General features: G+C 38.3%; 2 protein-coding genes across 6 annotated transcripts in view; both read left to right on the top strand.

The window, feature by feature from the left end:
• Positions 1-268: 268 nt before the first annotated feature.
• On the top strand, positions 269-8178 carry TAF13 (TATA-box binding protein associated factor 13). Its single transcript, XM_045546694.1, has 4 exons — positions 269-344; positions 1213-1291; positions 5598-5695; positions 7502-8178. The coding sequence occupies exons 1-4, from the start codon at positions 318-320 to the stop codon at positions 7670-7672; spliced, it is 375 nt and encodes a 124-aa protein (XP_045402650.1). The 5' UTR covers positions 269-317; the 3' UTR covers positions 7673-8178.
• A 10257-nt stretch (positions 8179-18435) lies between these two features.
• Positions 18436-19086, top strand: part of LOC123634982 (WD repeat-containing protein 47) — a 59802-nt gene continuing 59151 nt past the window's right edge. For 4 of the 5 annotated variants that reach the window (XM_045546693.1, XM_045546691.1, XM_045546692.1 and 1 more), the window contains exon 1: positions 18436-18821. The gene's annotated coding sequence lies outside the window, so the exon portion shown is untranslated. Of the gene's footprint in view, positions 18822-18882; positions 18969-19086 lie in introns of those variants that run through there. The other variant, XM_045546690.1, reaches the window with a different exon arrangement.

Below are 19086 nucleotides of genomic sequence, written 5' to 3'. Positions count from 1 at the left end.
CCCCATGAGGAGCTGAAATAAAAAAAAAAAAAAAAAGAAGCAAATTTGGGGTGACAAGGTACACGCCGCTACCCTATGACTTCCTTTTCTTTGTTAATTTTAATTTCCTTCTTCGGGATTACAGAGGCAATCTCAACCCGCCCTCCCTGGGGACTGCCTTGATTCCGCCGCCAGGCAGATGCACCGACCCCTCCTGCCATGGGTGGCCCGACTAGGCCCCGCCCAGGTCGGGCGTGTCACCGGAAGTGAGGGACCGGAAGTAGTAAAATCCGCTGGAAGCGGGCTGGTGCGGCGCTGTAGGCTTGCGGGCTGGGGGGATGGCGGATGAGGAGGAAGACCCCACCGTGAGTAATCATCTCTGTCCCAACTCTCTCATTTCTTCACCCCCTCAGGCTCAGTAGCGGTGGCCGAGCTCAGAAGAGGATCTGTTTTCCTTAATGAAATCAGCCCAGAGAGTTCGGGACGCTTTTCCCTTTGGATTCATCATTTTAGTACGTGGGGCAAGACGGGAAGGAAGAGTAGGAGGGTGACCTCCTTTCCCTTCAGCTTTGGTCTATATTTGCCAGACACCCTTTGAAACACCTAAAGAATCCTTAGAGGTCAAACCTAGTATTTATCAGTGCTTAGTACGAACCACCAGTTCAACTGGTAACAAAACTGTGTACTTACTGTGAAGTAGTGGAAAAATAATGGATCAAAAGTCAGGGAGCCTGGATTTCAAAATCTCCATTCTCTATGAGCAATTTACTTAACTTTGAGCGTTGATTTTCTTGTTATAAAATAGGGTTAAGGCTTACTTAAGGAAACTTTTTAGCACTGTATAAGCAGGTGCTTAGTAAACATTAGTTTTGCTTACTACAAGGAAGTAGACCTTGATTCAATACCAACTCTTTAGCAGTAACGCTGTCTAGCAATAGGCCAACTTAGTTGATTTAAAAAAAAAAAAACCAAACTCGTGGTTCATTAGAACTCTTAAATATAGAGGCTATAGAATTATTTCTTAGGGATCTTGTAGAAGCCGTTGCTGCATGAGTTGGAAGTTGGACTAGATAGTCTTTAAGGCCCCTTCAGTGCTAAGGATTCATGTTTTATTGCTACTAGCTTTAGGCTTTCTGGCTTGATAACAATGTTAAAAATGAAAAAAATTAATTATTAAAATATCACATGCAATGCAATCAATTGACATTTCGGTGTATACATTTTAACTTCTAGTTTGAGGAAGAAAATGAAGAAATTGGAGGAGGTGCGGAAGGTGGACAGGGTAAAAGAAAGAGACTTTTTTCTAAAGAATGTAAGTTGTGTTTGACAATGATTTTATTACAGTTGCTGAAAACTTTTGGATATGTCCTTTCAAAGAGGATTTATTGTTCTGAATGTTTCCCTATAGGGACAATGTTCTCAGACTTGTCCTATAAAATTCTGTTTAACTTTTGAATCAGATAGTAATGATCCTAACCCCAGTTTTATATATGTGTAAAAAATTATTTATATATACATGTATATATATTTGGTGAGAAAATGTGATCAGTGTTTTAATTCAGGGCAGAACAACATACCTCCATTAGTTTTCCTGTCCCTTAACCTGTCAGCAATAAAAACAGGGACTCATTTGATTTTAAGCAACAGGTAATGATGGGTCCAGGAGTAGGTGCTGAAAGTAGGAACTAAGTTGGGGCTTTGGATTAAGGCAGTGAACAAACCAAGAAGGTGGTGAACAGTGTGAGTCATTAAAATGGCACGGAGATTATAATGTATTGGTCCTCTGTCCTTACTCCCCAGTAGACAGGTTTGACCCTTTTGGGCAGTAGCAAGAGGGAGAGCTGCTGCTACTACTGGTGGTCCAGGCCAACCCCTGAAAGGCACCATGAGAATGTGCATTCCATCTCCCAGTCCTTTGTCCTTTATAGTTATGGCTGAGTATTGAGAAATGAGGCAACAGATTTATGAGTACCTGGTTTATTTAGGCTGGGTCATCTGTGAGCAGTTCGCAAATGCCCTTGAAACTACGGGGTCAGTGGTTTTTTTTTTAAACCATCTAAATCTTTTTCCATATCTCAATTCCTAGCCTAAAACTGACCACTCCCTATTCCATTTGTCTGATGCTATTTACTTCACTTGTATGTGGTTAGCATAAAAAGGGGATCTCTATACCAAAGCATCCCACAGTGATGCTTGCTCAGTTGGTTGTTAGTAAAGACCTTTGTTTCATTTGGATTATTTTATTTCTTTTTATTTTATTTTTTTTAGTATTTTTTTAATTATTATTTCAGCATATTGTGGGGATACAAAAGTTTAGTTTACGTATATTGCCCTTGTCCCCCTGCCCCCCGAGTCAGAGCTTCAAACATGTCCATCCCCTAGACAGTGAGCATCGCACTCATTATGTATGTATACACCCATCCCCTCCCCCACCCCCAGATTATTTTATTTCTGTGATGACAGGAATTTGGAATCTTCACAGTCCTCTTCTTATCTTACCTGCATCTTCATATATCTTACTGACCAAAGATCTGTTCTTCTAAGCCCTCTTTTTTTGTTGTTAATATAACATAGAATATCAAAGCATTCACCGGCTTTTGCTTATGCTTTTATAAACCATTTAACCAAATGCGGTTTACATAATTCCTATATAAGTGTCCCTTTGCCAATGAAATATATTTTTCTACTGGTGAATTCTACCCATGAAAATGTTAGTGACAAAATATCTTCCTCAGAATATTTAACAGTAAGCTTACAGTGGAGAATTCTGGCAGACACTACGGTAGCCAAGTGATCTAAGTTAGCATCACCAGTAATATACAGTATATTGACATCACATACCCTTGATATGATGCATTAAGAGGACACATCACCTTCTTTGTATCCTTTCTATTATAGTAATGTATAACTTCAGTCTAATCATGAGAAAACATCAAACAAACCCAAATTGAGGGACAGTCTTCAAGATAACTGACCAGTATTCAAAAGTGTCAAGGTCTTGACAGGGAAAAGATGAGTAACTGTCAGAGGTTGGAGGAAACTAAGGAGGCATGACAACTAAATAGTGTGGGATCCTGGATCAGAAAAAGGACATTGGTGGAAAAACTAGTAAAATTTGAACGAGGTCTGTACTTGTATCAATGTTAATTTCTTAGTTTTGATAAATGCCTATGGTTATATAAGATGTTAACATAAGGGGAAGCTGGATATAGGGCATATGGGAGCTCTGTACTATTTTTGCAACTCATCTGTAAGTCTAAAATTATCTAAAAAAGAAAAAAGGCAAAAAAATAATTTTAGAATCCAAAAAAGAAAGAGAAAATATTGGCTCCTGTGCTTGTTTTCTACCTTCTGTTTCTGGAACTAAAGGCTCTTGCCTGTGTAAACCCTAGGGATACGTCTATCCTAGGCTGATTTCCAAGTCACCCTTTTCTTCTGTAGGCTTGGTCTATTTTATTGTCTTTTCACTTCTAGTTTTTACTTTTCCTAAATAGGAATTAGTCTTAATGTACTCTTTCCTTCTTTTACAAATGTTCTAGGAATTTCTTGCTTTTTTAAAAAAATGTAAAACTTACATACAATAAATTATACAAATCTTATGTGAACAGCTTGCTGAATTTTACATATGCTACACAGAAGACCCTCTGTATCCTTGGGTCCTACATCCATGGATTTAACCAACCTCCCATAGAAAATATTTTTTTGGAAAAAAAATTGCATCTGTATTGAAGATGTACAGGCTTTTTATCTCTTGTCATTCTTCCCTAAACAATATAGTATAATAACCATTTACATAGCATTTATATTGTATGAGGTATTATACATAATCTAGAGATTATTTAAAATACACATAGGATGTGCATAGGTTATATGCAAATACTATGCCATTTTATCAATACATCAGGGACTTGAGCATCTGCAGGCTTTGGTACCTAGGGGAGGTCCTAGAATCAAGCCCCCATGGTTATCGAGAGACAACTGTATGTGTATATATACACACACACTTGTAACAACCGCTAAGATGAAGATACAAAACATTTCCAGCATTGACAGCATTTATTAACATTTACATACCCCTTTGAGAATCTGATAAAAGTTATAATTCTTCCCAGGAAAATGTACACATACAGATAATGTATAAAATTTTTCTATATAATTTCAGGAAAGACTCAAGGACTTCTAAGCTTGTCTGTGGACAAAATGGGAGTTTATAGGATAAGAATCCATATGGATCCCATCTGTCCTAAACTACCAAGTGAAATACTGTTGTGGCCCTGTAATATGCTGAAATTAAAATAAAATAAAATAAAACAAAACAATAACCCTGGGAAAACATAAGAATTGCATCACTTAGCTTAACAAGAAAGTTTTGATATATGAAGAGGTCCTAGTGAGAGCAGAACCCATTATTATAGTTAAATACAGGTTAAGAATCAAAATGTCAGTGTGGGGTTGATCTATTAACTTATTAATTAACAGCATCCTGCTCATGTACGTTAGGTTTCTGTCACTCATAGATATATAAACTAATGCTTATAAAAAGTAAATAAACAAATAAAAAGCCAGTAATCAAGCGGTCAGGCTAAACTCCAGAGTCAATCTACATATATAGCTTTTTAGTTGATATTTCTTATCATGGTTTGCTTCATATTCAATGTTCCTAACAAGGTATATAGTTTGTGAAATTAAAGAAGAAAAGAATAAACAGAAAGAAAAAAAGAAATACTATTGTGGGTAGGAGTGAAGACTCTAGAATCAAATGACCTGGGTTCAAAGTTAGGTTCCATTTCTTAGCTGTGTGACCTTGGGTAAATCACTTAACTCAGTGCATCAATTTTCTCCTCTATAGAATGGGGATAATAGTAGTATCTACCTCAAAGAATTGTTGTGAGGATTAAATGATTTATATATGAAAAGGACTTAAAATAGTACCTGGCATATAATAAGAGCTAATAAGTTTTAGCTCTTAGTAGTTATTTTTATTGCTATGTATTAGACTTTTTTCTCTTTTGCATTTTCCATGGTTCCTTCATATGACACCTGAAAGGGCTTTGCTGGCAGTTGCATTGATCTGTTATAGGAAATGAAATGTCAAAATTCTTTGTAGAAGCCTTCTGCTTTTTCCTTTTGAATACCTTTTTTCCCTATAAGAAGGTAATTGGGACATTTTCTCTCATGTCCTTTCCCCTATGGTAATATCAAAAAGGATTCTGCCTTCTCTTTTCTAATGCCCCTCTGCTGTGCCCACACACAGAAAGCACCTCCCAGAAAAGGCTAAGCCATTGCTACCCGTCCTGTCCCTGCCACGGAGTCTCCTACTTAAATGTATTCTGGAGTTGCTGGCGAGTAGATGATAGAGATTAGGAAAAGAATGTTGACGTTAGGGTTCAATAGCTGAAGGAAGTAGAGTTTTGTTGGTGGCCAAGTGGGAACAGTTGGTCATAAGACTGTGGTTAAACCTTTTATGCCAAAATTCATACTTGGAGACAACAAATACAAGGTGAATATGTTTTTATACCAATCATCTATGACCTGGTTCATTTCGAGTTTATTTTTAAAAAGTATTGGTCAAATTGTTAAATCTGTTCAACTAAACAAAAATGATTTTTTTTTTATAGTGAGATGTATGATGTATGGCTTTGGAGATGACCAGAATCCTTATACTGAGTCAGTGGATATTCTTGAAGACCTTGTCATAGAATTCATCACTGAAATGGTAAGATTCTGTTGTAATTGGTCTTAGTTAACTGAAGAATAGATTTGAAATTATAAGCTTTAGATAAGACTAAAACTTATGGCATCTTTTTGAAATAAGCTATCCATTTGAGTGCTTGTTTGTGGAAGTTACTGGTTACTATTTATCAGTAGGGATGGAGATTATACCTATATATTCTATCCCTGCCTCCTGAATTTTATTTATAAAGACATAAAATCCTTGAATACAATAAAAATATTATATACAATCCCATTATCCAACGTAGTTTTTTTTTCCCCCCTCCTTTTTTTTTTTTTTTTTTTTTGAGACAGTCTCTTCATCACCAAGACTAGAGTGCCATGGCATCAGCCTAGCTCGCTGCAACCTCAAACTCCTGGGCTCAAGCAGTCCTCTTGCCTCAGCCTCCCGAGTAGCTGGGACTACAGGTGTGCACCACCACACCTAGCTGATTTTTACTATTTTTAGTAGAGATGGGTTCTCACTCTTGCTTAGGCTGGTCTCTAACTCCTGAGCTCAAACAATCCTCCAGCCTTGGCCTCCCAGAGTGCTAGGATTACAGGTGTGAGCCACTGTGCCCAGCCTTCCCCTCCTTTTCCAGTGTTAACTTAAAGATACATAATGTTTTACATAGTAGTGATCATAGTAACATTCTTTTTACTCAAAGTTTTATAATACTTATTTCTTGTGTTCTAATCATAATTATTTTAGTACCTACCTAAAATTTATTCAAATTGTTTTCTAACTTAAACATTTCCTTATTATATAAGTTATTTCCAGGTTGTTTTACTTTTATCTGAATAGTTAATGTTGAATAATCATATTAATGAAATTTCCCCTCTCTCCTTTTATTGGATACATTCACAGGGATGGGATTATAGAGTTTGGTTGTATTTAGTACTTATAAATTTTCACCCTGTGTTTTAGATTGTTTCCTTACTACAGAATAGAAGTAAAATTACTGGGTCAGAGAGTATGATGCATTTAAAAATTTTTTTTCTATTTATAAAAGTATTTAATATTGATTAATATCTAAAAAGTATAAAAAAGTACAGCAAAGAAAATAAAAATTTGTAATCCTTCCAGTTAGAGACAACTAAAGCTAAAATTTTGGTGAATATTATTTTGTCTTTTTGCACATATTTTTAACCTCTTTATAAAATTGGAATCATATAGTCTTAGAACTTGCTTTTTCCCTTAGGAAAGTCTTGAACATTTCTTCCATGTCATTGCATAGTATTGTACAGTATTTTAATCGGTTTATAGTATTGATTGTATGTACTCAAATTTATTTACTAAATGCCTTATTATGAAATAGTTTCCGTATTTTAGTTATTAGAAGTAATGGTATGGTAAATCTTTGTTTTTGCACAGGATGAGTATATATAATGGATGAGGTTTATTTATTTGATTTTAAGAAAACCCGCTAATATTTATTGGCTATTGGGATGGAGGGAGGACTTAAAGCATAAATGGAATGGGTGGTTACAAAGAAATTATAAAATTATTTTATACAAAGGAAGACAAAAACTACATATATCAAAAAAATAAAAAAGGAACATCAATAAATTTGATGGTTTTAATGTCTTTAATTTTTTTTTTTTAAAGTGCCTATGAAGCATAAAGAGAAACATTGCTGATAGCCTAGTAGAAAATGGTCAAAGGACATGAATAGAAAGTTCACATATGAATAACTATAATAATCAGAAGAGAAAATCTTCAACATCAACCAGCAATTAATAAATGCAAATTACAACAGTAAAATATTAGATTTTTAAAAATTGAATTTAATATCTTTCTTTGTAATAGACTCACAAGGCAATGTCAATTGGAAGACAAGGTCGAGTACAAGTTGAAGATATCGTCTTCTTGATTCGAAAGGACCCAAGGAAGTTTGCTAGGGTTAAAGACTTGCTTACTATGAATGAAGAATTGAAACGAGCTAGAAAAGCATTTGATGAAGCAAACTATGGATCTTGACACCTTTTGTAGTAACTGAAACTCCATTATGTTCTAGGGAAAATGTATATAATAATTGTATATTTTCCTATAGTAAGGTCCTGATACCTACCTATGTAAATGAAAGGTGGAAAAACACAGAGTTTTCTGCCTTTCTTTTCATGCCTTAGATTTTAGAGTGATATTGGATTAATTGCCTGCCTTTATATGACCATACTTGAATTACTTATTTGGTTTTAATGACCATACATAAGTTAAAGTACCTTGCAAACCATGTAGTTCCTTCTGATTTTTGACTATCTAAAGGATAAAATAGTATTTATGTGTTAGGTATATTTGTGCCCTTGTAAGCTGTACTGTAGCTGTTTAATACGTGAAATTTAAATGGCATCTTTGACTCCATGATAGCTGAAACGTGCTTTATGTATTCTGAAGTTTTTATACAAAAGTAGTCTGAGATTATTATAGTGAACTTTTTTGTGTTTCTTTTAAGATGATACAGGAAAATAAAGTTTTTTTTTTAAGAATGTTTGTTTTAAAAGATAGTTTGTTTTAATATTCTTTTCTTCAGATAACAAGAATGATTTTATTTTTTTTGGAGAAACTCAAAGTTTCACGTGAATGCTTCTGTGTTGGAAGGCTTTTTTGATTTAAAACCTTTTGGGGCTTATAACATACTATTTGTTAAGTGTTGGGATAACTCATTTTCCAGATCAGATTAAAGCTTCTAAAAATAAATGCTTTCAGTAGCAAGAATGACACTGCTTAAAAATTGAATGGCATTGATGGCAAAATAAGCATTTAAGATAGGGTTTTATTAACATATTTGTAAGTACTTGTTCATTGTGGAAATGTGTACTTGATGAAAACCATATGTGTCTATGAAACTACTTTTGTCTTGTTTTTTTGTTTTTTTTTTTATTTCACCAATCACAGTAGCAGAACTAGATGGAAACTACTTTTGTAGTTCAGGATATACAGGTTTTGTGTGCATGTAGCTTATTGTATTAAATTATTATTGCACTTAGCTTAAAACAAGGATTAAAATTGTATTTAAATAGATCACTGAATATTACTCTTTGTGAAACTGAACTTTTTATGTGCCACTTATTACCTATAAGTGAGTGCTTGGGAAAATTTTACTTTTTCAACCTATTAATGCAAGGAATAAAGTATGAAAAGTTAAACAGGTTACTGCTTGAATTGGACCGTGATTTATAACCTTTTTTTCTCCCAGAATATTATGCCCATTACTGGTAATATGATAATTCTAGCTGCTTAATCACACTAAAAACTTTTTTCTTATTCTTGCAATGCTCCTGAATTGATAATGAGATTCAGTGCATATCTAGATTGATCTTTTTGTTATTTAAAAAAGCAACAGCCAATTGAAAAGCTATCCTAGTCTAAACCAAAATAAAGAATGGGAGTAGAATAATAAAATATTATTATATTACTATTTTTGCTAATTGGGGCCTGCTTCACTCTGAGAAAGGAGATAGTAGTAACTGGCACTAAGAGAGTTATATACCAGGTACCATTAGTCTGTATTTACTTACCCTGTGCAGCGCAGTGTGCTGTAAATACACTGACTGACTCGAATCATGTCTCAGTCATGTTGAGTGTCTTACTATTCTAATGACCTTCGAATTTAAAAAGTTTTTTATGGGATTTTGTGTTAAGACTTTTTTAGGTTGTGATAGAACTTAAAACTAGCAGAAGCAAAAAAGGAATTTATTGGCTTACCTAACTGAAACATGGGAAACAAGGGATGAAGCTGACTTCAGGGTTGACTGGATCTAAGTACTTGAGAATGAAGACTCTTTGTCTCTCCATCTTGTATCCTAATTTTGGTTTTACTCTCTAAGTATGGCAAAGGAACGTGATGGCCAGCAGTTCTAGGATTCCATCCTTACAACTCCACATTGAAGGAGGTGCTTCACTTTTTTTTTTTTTTTTTTTTTTTTTGAGACAGAGTCTTGCTCTGTTGCCTGGCTAGAGTGAGTGCCGTGGCGTCAGCCTAGCTCACAGCAACCTCAAACTCCTGGGCTTAAGCAATCCTACTGCCTCAGCCTCCCGAGTAGCTGGGACTACAGACATGCGCCACCATGCCCGGCTAATTTTTTGTATATAGATTTTTAGTTGGCCAGATAATTTCTTTCTATTTTTAGTAGAGACAGGGTCTCACTCTTGCTCAGGCTGGTCTCGAACTCCTGACCTCGAGCGATCCACCCGCCTCGGCCTCCCAGAGGGCTAGGATTACAGGCGTGAGCCACCGTGCCCGGCCTGTGCTTCACTTTCTAATACAGAAAATTCCAAACAAGGATTATCATCGTCCTGGCACTGGTAACTTTCGTCTTGAACTAATCACTGTGGCCAGGAAGGAGTTGTACTATATCCTGCATCTCATCATGCCCCACCTCTGTGGTAAAGAAGGGCTTGCACTGGGAGTTGGGAGCAGAAGGCTGGATACTGCTACTTAGCGAAAAGGAGAAAGGGAGGCTGAGAAGACTGACTTGATTCATGAACTTAACTAACTTTGAATTCTATTAGTGAGGCAGCATGGCTGTCTTCCAATATCTAGAGCTGCACTGTACAATATGGTAGCCAGTAGCCACATGTGGCTGTTTAAATTTAATTAAAATTAAATTAATTCAGTTCCTCAGTTGCACTTGCTCTGTGGGTGTATATGGGTGTGTGTGTATACATATTTTTGAGACAGGATTTCGCTCTGTTGCCTTGGTTGAAGTACAGTGGTGTGATCATAGCTCAGTGCAGCCTTGAACTTCTGGGCTCAAGTGATCCTTTTGCCCCTGGCTTCAGAGTAACTAGGCCTACAGGCACTCTCCACCATACCTGGCTAATTTTTCTTAATTTTTGTAGAGATGAGGTCTTGCTATGTTGTCCAGGTTGGTTTTGAGCTCCTGGCCTCAAGTGATTGTCCTGCGTTAGCTTCCCAAACACTTGCTATATTTTAAGTGCTCAATAGCCCCATGGCTAGTGGCTACAGCATTGGACAGTGCTGATAGAGAACATTTTCTTCATCACAGAAAATTCTTTTGGAAAGTGCTGATCTGGAGTGTATAGGTGCTCTCTCCTAAGTTAATTCACTTTTTTTTTTTAAACTTACTATGGAAAATCTTGAACATAAACAAAAAATAGGATAGTGTAACGAACTCTCAGTTTTAACAAGTAGCCAACTTTTTGGCAATTTGTTTTATCTATTTCTCTGCCTTTTTTAAGGGGGCAGCAGTATCATTTGAAAGCAAAGCCCAGACATTATTGTACTATTTTATCTATAAATACTTTAGTAGGTATTTCAAACAAAGTGGTAACCCAAATACTATTATCATATCCTATCAAAAATTAATACTAATTCCTCGATATTCCATCTAACACCCAATGCCTGTTTAAATCTTCCTGGTTTCTCAACATATCTCTTTTGAGTTTGTATATCAGTTTTCTATTGCTGCTGTAACAAATTACTGCTCATTTAGTGACAACACAAATTTATCATCTAGCCAGGTGTCTAGATAAGAAGTCTGACCCTAGCCTCACTGGGCTAAAATCAAGGTGCTGACACAGTTGTGTTCCTTTTTGGATGTTCTAGGAGAGAACCTGTATACTTGCTTTTTCCAGCTTCTAGAGGCTACATTTCTTGGCTCATGGTCCCTTTCTTCAAAGCTCGCAATGTTGCATCTTCCTTAACCTTCTGTAGTCACGTCTCCCTGTGACCCCAGCTGGGAAGGATTCTCTATGGTTATATATTGGACCTGCCTGGAGAACCCAGGATATTCTCTGCGTTTCAAGGTCCTTAACTTAGTCACTCTAGCAAAGTTTCTTTTACCATGTCAAGTAACATATTCACAGGTTCTGGGGATTAGTTCTTGGACATCTTTCAGGGGCTATTATTCTGCTTCCCACAGTTTGTTTGAATAGGATCTAGGTGGTTCATGCCTGTAATCCTAGCATTCTGGGAGGCCAAGGGAGAAGGATCACCTGAGGTCAGGAGTTTGGGACTAGCCTTAGCAAGAGCAAAACCTAGTCTTTACAAGGAAAATATTAGCCTGGTGTGGTGGTGAGCTATCGTGATGCCATTGTACTCCAGCTGGGGTGACAGAGCGAGACTCTGTCTCCAAAAAAAAAAAAAAGGATCCTAAACAAGGTCTCACCCATTGCATTTGGTATGTCTAAATTTCTTTTAATCTATAATAGTTCCCTCCCTACTTTGGTTTAAGTGAAACTCTCTCTTTAAAAAAATTATGCCTTTCTTTATCTGTCATGTTTATTAGATGCTCACGTAGAGCATCTAATATAGATCTATGATTACTGGTGTTCTTGAATAAACTGTAATATTACTGCTAAGGGTAGAAATTTTTAAATAGAGAAAATAGCTTACTTGGCCTCCCATCAGTGGAGAGGGGTGTTGCCTAGAGAGTCATTTGGCTATTTTCCAAGAGGCCTCAGGAGGTTGCATTACTTGGGTGAATATGCTATAGTCCAGAGTTTGGTTTGCAGCACTGCAGGCTCAGAAACTGATTTCATCAGCAAATGGAGAGCATATCCATCTCTCTGGGTGGACTCATAGAAGCCGAGCTCATAAGACCAATGTATGAAAATGGTTATAGATATAAGGAAAAATTGCACCTGTATGACCATCATATTCTTCCTTCTCTAGGCAGACACATGTAGGAAATGCAAACAGAATTATGAGGGTGTATCATAATGAGGGGAGTAACACGAATGCATTCTCTAGAGCATCAAGTAATATAGGATAGAATTAATACAAAATTAGGAAAATGGTTCACTAGGGCCTGGAGCAATGCAGAGGGGTGGGTTGCCTGGAGAGCCACCTTCAGGATTGTCTTGTTATTGACACTGGAAACTTGGCTTGAGTCTTCACTTCCATTGATGATACCCATCCAAGCACTGTCTATGTGTTTCACTTTATGGTGACTTTGCATATCTCTAGTTCATTTAGATGTTGATCTCAGAAGTAATTGAAAGAGGGTAATTTTTCCTCCAAGTTTATTTTATTTTATTTTTATCTATGTATTTATTTTTTTTATGAGGGTCTTGCTCTATCTCCCCCAGGGTGGTATGATCACAGCTCTCTGCAGCCTCGAACTCCTGGGCTCCAGAAATCCTCCTGCCTCAGCCTCCCAAGTAGCTGGGAATACAGGTGTGCACCACCATGCCCAGCTAATTTTTTTTTATTTTGGTAGAGACAGGGTCTCACTATGTTGCCCAGGCTGGTTTTAAACTCCTGGTCTCAAGTGACCATCAGCTTCCCAAAGTGCTGAGATTACAGGCATAAGCCACTGCACCCAGTGTGTTCTAAGTTCTTTAGAGAAGCCTCATAGTTGCTCATAAGAGCTAACAACACTGACCATTATGCCTGAAAATCAAGAACTTTTAAAATCTCTGTCTGCATCCCAGAACATTCCCAATTCTCTAGGCCTGATTTTCTTAGGGTCCCATGTTTTCTTTCTTGCCACAAATAGAGACTGGAGTGTAGATGATCAGTGAACAAGGTGTTAAATGTTGTTGAAGGCTGTGGCTTTTCCTGGGTCCTAGTAAATGACCACATGAGCTATTCACAGTGTTATTAATAAATTATGGGATAGGATCAAGAAAAAAGTTTTGATGTATCAGACAAGTATTTATTAAACACCTTGTTGTATTTGAGGCATAGCACAGATACCAGTTTGCTATGTGGTATCTGGATAAATGAAATTCTAAAGGTATAGAAATAAAATAAGAAGCACATTTCTTACATGTTGCCAGTAGATTGATAGAAGTTCCTATATGATATTTATAGTACTGAGACTTCTATGTACATATTCACTTTATTTTTTATCCTTGTACAGAAAGCTTGGTAAACTGCTTTGACATCTTGGGTGTATTCTTTTAGGACAGGGAGAACAATTGCTAAAACAGTTTGTCATTTGCCTTTGCAGGGTCATTTTAGATAGTTTTAGAAATTTTCATTGGGAAAGGACCTATTTAGTTACCAAACTCTAAAAGAAATACTATTAATATTACTATACTTGATTTTTCTGAAATAGATTTTGGGGAGCATATGAACTTAAAACAAGACACCTATCCAGACTTGTTTTAGTGAATCTCTGACATTTCTTCCATCTTTATAGCAAGTTCTACTAAATGGTCTCAAGCTTATTGCTAGAACCTTTCTAACCTTATCTTAAAACATCTATCTGAAATTATGATGTCTAATGTGTTTTATGTATTATTAATACTAACATTTCCTAACATTTAGTTTCCCTTGACATATATCAATGACTTGATCAAAATGGGATATTTTTTTCCAAAATAAAATATAACACATCAGATACTAATATAAATAAAAGCACATTTTTTTTTTTTGAGACAGGGTCTTATTCTGTTGCAGAGGCTAGAGTGCAGTGACCACAAGCTCACTGGGACCCCAAACTTCCAGTGATCCAGCTCAAGTGATCCTCCCTCCTCAGCCTCCCAAAGTGTTGAGATTACAGATGTGATATCTCTTTTATGTGTAATTTAAGTTTTTGTTTAGGGGTCTAGTAGGAGTCCTGATAGCCCCAGGTTATTCTACCTCCATAATCCTTGATCTGTTTGAAGGAAGCAGCAGGGGTGGTGCTTTGTTCTCCCAAAGCCTCACTTAGGTTGATTCCTTATGTTGGGTATTGTGCTGCTGGCTCTGGAGCACAGAGCTCTTTGATATGTGTATGCATGTGCCTATGTTCTAGGAATGAGAGTGGAGCTTCTAAAACAAGTTCCCTTATCCCCATTGAACTTCTCCTGAACTCCTTGAGGCAAGATTTCCTAGTTTGGGCTTGTGCACGGATTCCTTTCTATTTGGGGAAAACCAAAGGCTTCTATTCCCCTTTTTAGAAATAAGATTTGAGAATCATATTAAAAGCGGTCCACCTTAGCCTACAGGCATTTAAGTCACAAACCACCATGAATCATTTGTCAAGTTAGAACCTGCATTTCCAAATGATGCCTAACCTAGTTCCTGATGCAGAGTAGGCATTCAGCAAATATTTGGTGAATGATAGAGGCAGTAACTTGGGATCTCAGGACAGTCCTTCATCTAAGAAAGCTTTGTCCTTTCTGAACAATTCACTGCTATGGCAGCAACTAGAGTGAAAGACGAGATCTAATCTTAACCAGTGTGGCTGAGTATAGAAGGAAAGGTAATAGCTTAGGCTAACAGCTATTTTTTAAAAAACTATTTTTTTAATTTTTTTTTTTAAAGGCTAGTCAAGTGAAGCAGCAAGAGTGAAGAAGGAACAAAAGAATCTGTAAGTGGTAGTGATCAGTTAGTTGTAAACACCATTGCACTGGGACCAGCCAGGCTAACAGCTATTGCGGTTGGAGTGTAAAACTGGGTGTTACATTAGGAAGCAAATATATAGTCAATGTGTTTATCAGTGTACAAGTGATAAGGGGTACCAGATGTCTTATATTTCTGTGGCTGGTTCCTTCCCTCCTCCCACCCCCTTTTCCCAGAAATATAATGGTTATGTATTTGCTTCTGACAATGCTGATTACTCTTTATTGAAAATTTACATGGAAATAACACTGTGCCACAGGGTATGGGGGATATAATTATAAATAAGACCTCTTATCCTCCCTACCTTGTCAGGATAGGGCCCATTTTTTTCAAGCTAAAATTTCCATTTGATACAGTGAGGTAGAGTGGAAAAAAGTGGTTTTAAAAGTCAGATCAGTTAGAATCCTGGCTTTGCTACATATTAGCTGTGCGACCTTGGCCAAGTGATTTCCTTAATCTCTAAAATGGGAATAATTAACAGGTGTTTTAAAGGAGAGTGTGAGGGTTAAGTGAGAACACAGGCAAAGCACTTCATTTTGTGCTAAATGAATGCTGAAACCAATCTAGTACTAGAAGATCAGGTTCTTCCTTTTTTCTAGCACTTTGTCCCAGGTGGGTGCTCAAATGTTTGTTAGATTGTCCCTGATTACTAACTCTTTCTAGATCTAGTTGAAGATTTAAATATTCAAATGATGCTGGCTCACTCTGTCCATGCACACGCAGAGGAAAGACCATGTTAGGACATAGTGAGAAGTCGGCCATCTGCAAGCCAAGAAGAGGAATTTCACCAAAACCCAACCATGTTGACACCTTGATCTTGGACTTACAACTTCTAGGACTCATGGTAGAGTGGAATTCTGATCTCAGAAATAAGAGTACAAGAGAACCTTCTCACTGGGTGGGTGAACTTTGCAAGGTATCTGTGAACACTTCTCAGTGGACTGACTGAATGGAAATATGGAGATATAAAGGAAATGGAAGCTACATCACTATAAAAATCCATTTATCCCCCTAGATATAACACCAGCATGCAAATATCATATAAAGCATGGTTTCCAGGATTAAATGAAACCACAAATGTGAAAGTGTCATGATAAAAAACATAAAATAAGAATCATGTGAAAAAGATAAATAAATGATGCTGGTTCTTGCGAGTGCTGTTGTTCAAGAGTCAAGATTTAGAGGTGGTTTCTTAGATGAACTACACTGGCAAAATAATTGAGAGACTATTTCCAGAATACATCATATCTTCCCACTCTTTCATTTTAAACATTTGTAAACTATTTTTTATTTGCTTGTTTTGTTTTCAACATCAAGACCCTGAGAACATTAAACTGTGGTTATATTTATTTGACTGTCATCACTGAGAGAGTTAATGAAGACTTTCTTGTAGGAGTTAGTCAAGACTAGGCAATTGTGGTTTTGCAGTTCAGCTTTAATGCGGTAATTGTTTTCCCTGAATTTATAAATATTTTTCGTAGAAAGTTTACCTCAAGCTATTGCTTCTTTTATCTTGAATTGGATAAAATGATTCCTTTCCAGAAATGTATTTTTTTAATTTTCAATTTTTATGGATACATAATAGTTGTACATATTTATGGTACATGTGATATTTTGATACAAGCATACAATGTGTAATGATCAAATCTGGGTAACTGGGATATCCTTCACCTCAAACATTATTATTTCTTTATGTTGGGAACATTCTAAATCTTCTCTTCTAGCTATTTTGAAGTATACAATAAATTATTGTTAACTATAGTCACCCAGTTGTGCTATCAAACACTAGAATTTATTCCTTCTACCTTTATTTTTTTAAAAATGTTTATTTTTAATTATGGGTACATAAGTTGTATATATTTATGGGGTACATGTGATATTTTGATAAAGGCATATAATGTGTAATAATCAAATCAGGGTAATTGGGGGTATCTATCACTTCAAGCATTATCATTTTTTTGTGTTGGGAACATTCTAATTCCACTCTTTTAGTTATTTTAAAATATACACAACTTATTGTTGACTATAATCACCCTATTGTGCTATCGAATATTGGATCTTGTTTAACTGTATTTTTTTATCCATTAACCAACCCCTCCTCATTCTCCTCTACCCCTCAACTACTCTTCCCAGCCTGTGGTAACCACCATTCTATTCACAGCCTTCATTATATCAATTTTTTTTAAGCTCTCACATATGAGTGAGAACATGAGATATTTGTCTTTTTGTGCCTGGCTTATTTCACTTAACATAATATCCTTCAGTTCCATCCACATTGCAGCAAATGACAGGATTTCATTCTTTTTAATGGTTGAGTAAGATTCCACTGTGGGCCTAGTGCGGTGGCTCACAACCTATAATGCTGAAGTGGTAGGGTCACTTGAGACCAGGAGTTCAAGACCAGCCTGGGCAAAATAGCAAGACCCAGTGTCTACAAAAAATTTTTAAAAATTAGCTGAGCGTGGTGGTGAGTGCCTGTAGTCCTACCTACTAGGTAGGGAGCTGGGAAGATTGCTTGAAGTCAGGAGTTGGAGGCTGAAGTGAGCTATGATTGTGCCACTGCACTCCAGCCTGGGCAACACAGCAAGATCCTGCCTGTAAAAAATAAAAGAAAAAGAAAAAAAAGTCCATTGTGTGTATATACCACATTTTCTTTAACCATTCATCCATTGGGAACTTAGCTTAACTGCATATTGTGGCTATTGTGAACAATGCTGCAATAAACATGGGAATCCCAGCAATGTTTTTGATGTTTATTGTCTTTACCAGTCTCTTTCACCCCATTTTCCCCTTTTGGGAGATCCAGCTCACTCTGGCCTTTAGCCTTTGTGAGGAAGAGGTTCTTACTACAGGTTTGTGTAACTATATTCTTTCTTAGCTCTACATAGTTATCCCCTTTGAATGCTTAATTCAGCTCTGTGGAGCATCACGTGTATTTGCGGAATACTATTGTACCTATGGTGTGGGAATAAAGGGCTTACAACCAAAAAGGGGTAGAGAAACACCGTGAACAAGTTAAAGGCTAAATGACTGAAAAATGCTTCAAGGCAAATCAGGTTTACAAAATGAGAAAGAGGGAAGGGGAAAAATAAACTAAAAAAACTACTGGAGTTTTCAGGGACCTGGAAAAGCGGGATGAGGCAAGATTTATCTCATTAGTCCTTATTAACAAGTTATCGGGGGCGAGTATTAAGAGTCAATCCTAATGCGCCGACGACTTCTGTTTTTGGAGGCGACAACCCTGTCCACGCTATTTTGGGACACGGGGTCACCGGTCAACTATGGGTCTACGTCCTGGCTTACGAGGCCCTCACGCAATTGCAGCGTCCGCCTTTCCCTCTGTTCCCGCTGGCCCCGGGAGAGGGGCCCAGCCTGTCCCCTCGCGGCCGGCCCCCGCCGCGGCTGCAGCCGCCCACCCCCCGGGCCCCGCCCCGCCCCGCCGGCCCCGCCCCGCCGACTCTCCCTTCGGCGCAGGCACCTGCCTGGCCGCCCCGCACGGCGGGGTCCTGAGGCGCCTTGGGGAAGCGCGGCGATTGGCTGCCTCTGGAGGTTGGAGCTCCGCTCCAGCAGCACTTGACAACCGCAGTCTGCTCGAGGCTGAGCTGAGCGGTCGCCGGCCCGGGAGGGGTGGATGCGAGGACGGACTGACGAACTGATGGATTGACGCGCGGGCGGCAGGAGGGAGGGCCGACGCGAAACCCAGACCGCCGCCCTCGCGCTCCCGCTCCCGCCCCCGCCCCAGCCCCGAGCCGGCCGCTTCGGGGCCCCGGCCGCCGGCCTCCCAGCTGCGTTCTCCTCCGCTGCTTCTCCGGGCTCGTCCTGAGCCCTCAGGTGAGCGACTCCGGAAGGCGGAGGCGGGGTCGGGCCGCCGCACACTTCGGGTTGCCATGGTCACCCATCGCCTCCTGTCTCCACCTGACAGGGCTCCAACCCCGCGGCGCCGAGGGCGGCGTTTGCGGCCCCGGAAAAGGCTCTTGAGTAGGCTTGGGTGCCGACTGGGAGGGCACGGGGGTCGTGGGTGAGGCTCCGGCACCCCCAGATGAGGACCTGCGAACTGCCGGGCTCGCAGTCGAGGCCGCTGCTCCTGGACCACACC

This window comes from Lemur catta, chromosome 3 (genome assembly GCF_020740605.2).
Source record: "Lemur catta isolate mLemCat1 chromosome 3, mLemCat1.pri, whole genome shotgun sequence".
Classification (NCBI taxonomy): Eukaryota; Metazoa; Chordata; class Mammalia; order Primates; family Lemuridae; genus Lemur; species Lemur catta.
The sequence above is the reverse complement of the archived record's forward strand: the minus strand, read 5'-3'. Positions and strand labels throughout refer to the sequence as shown.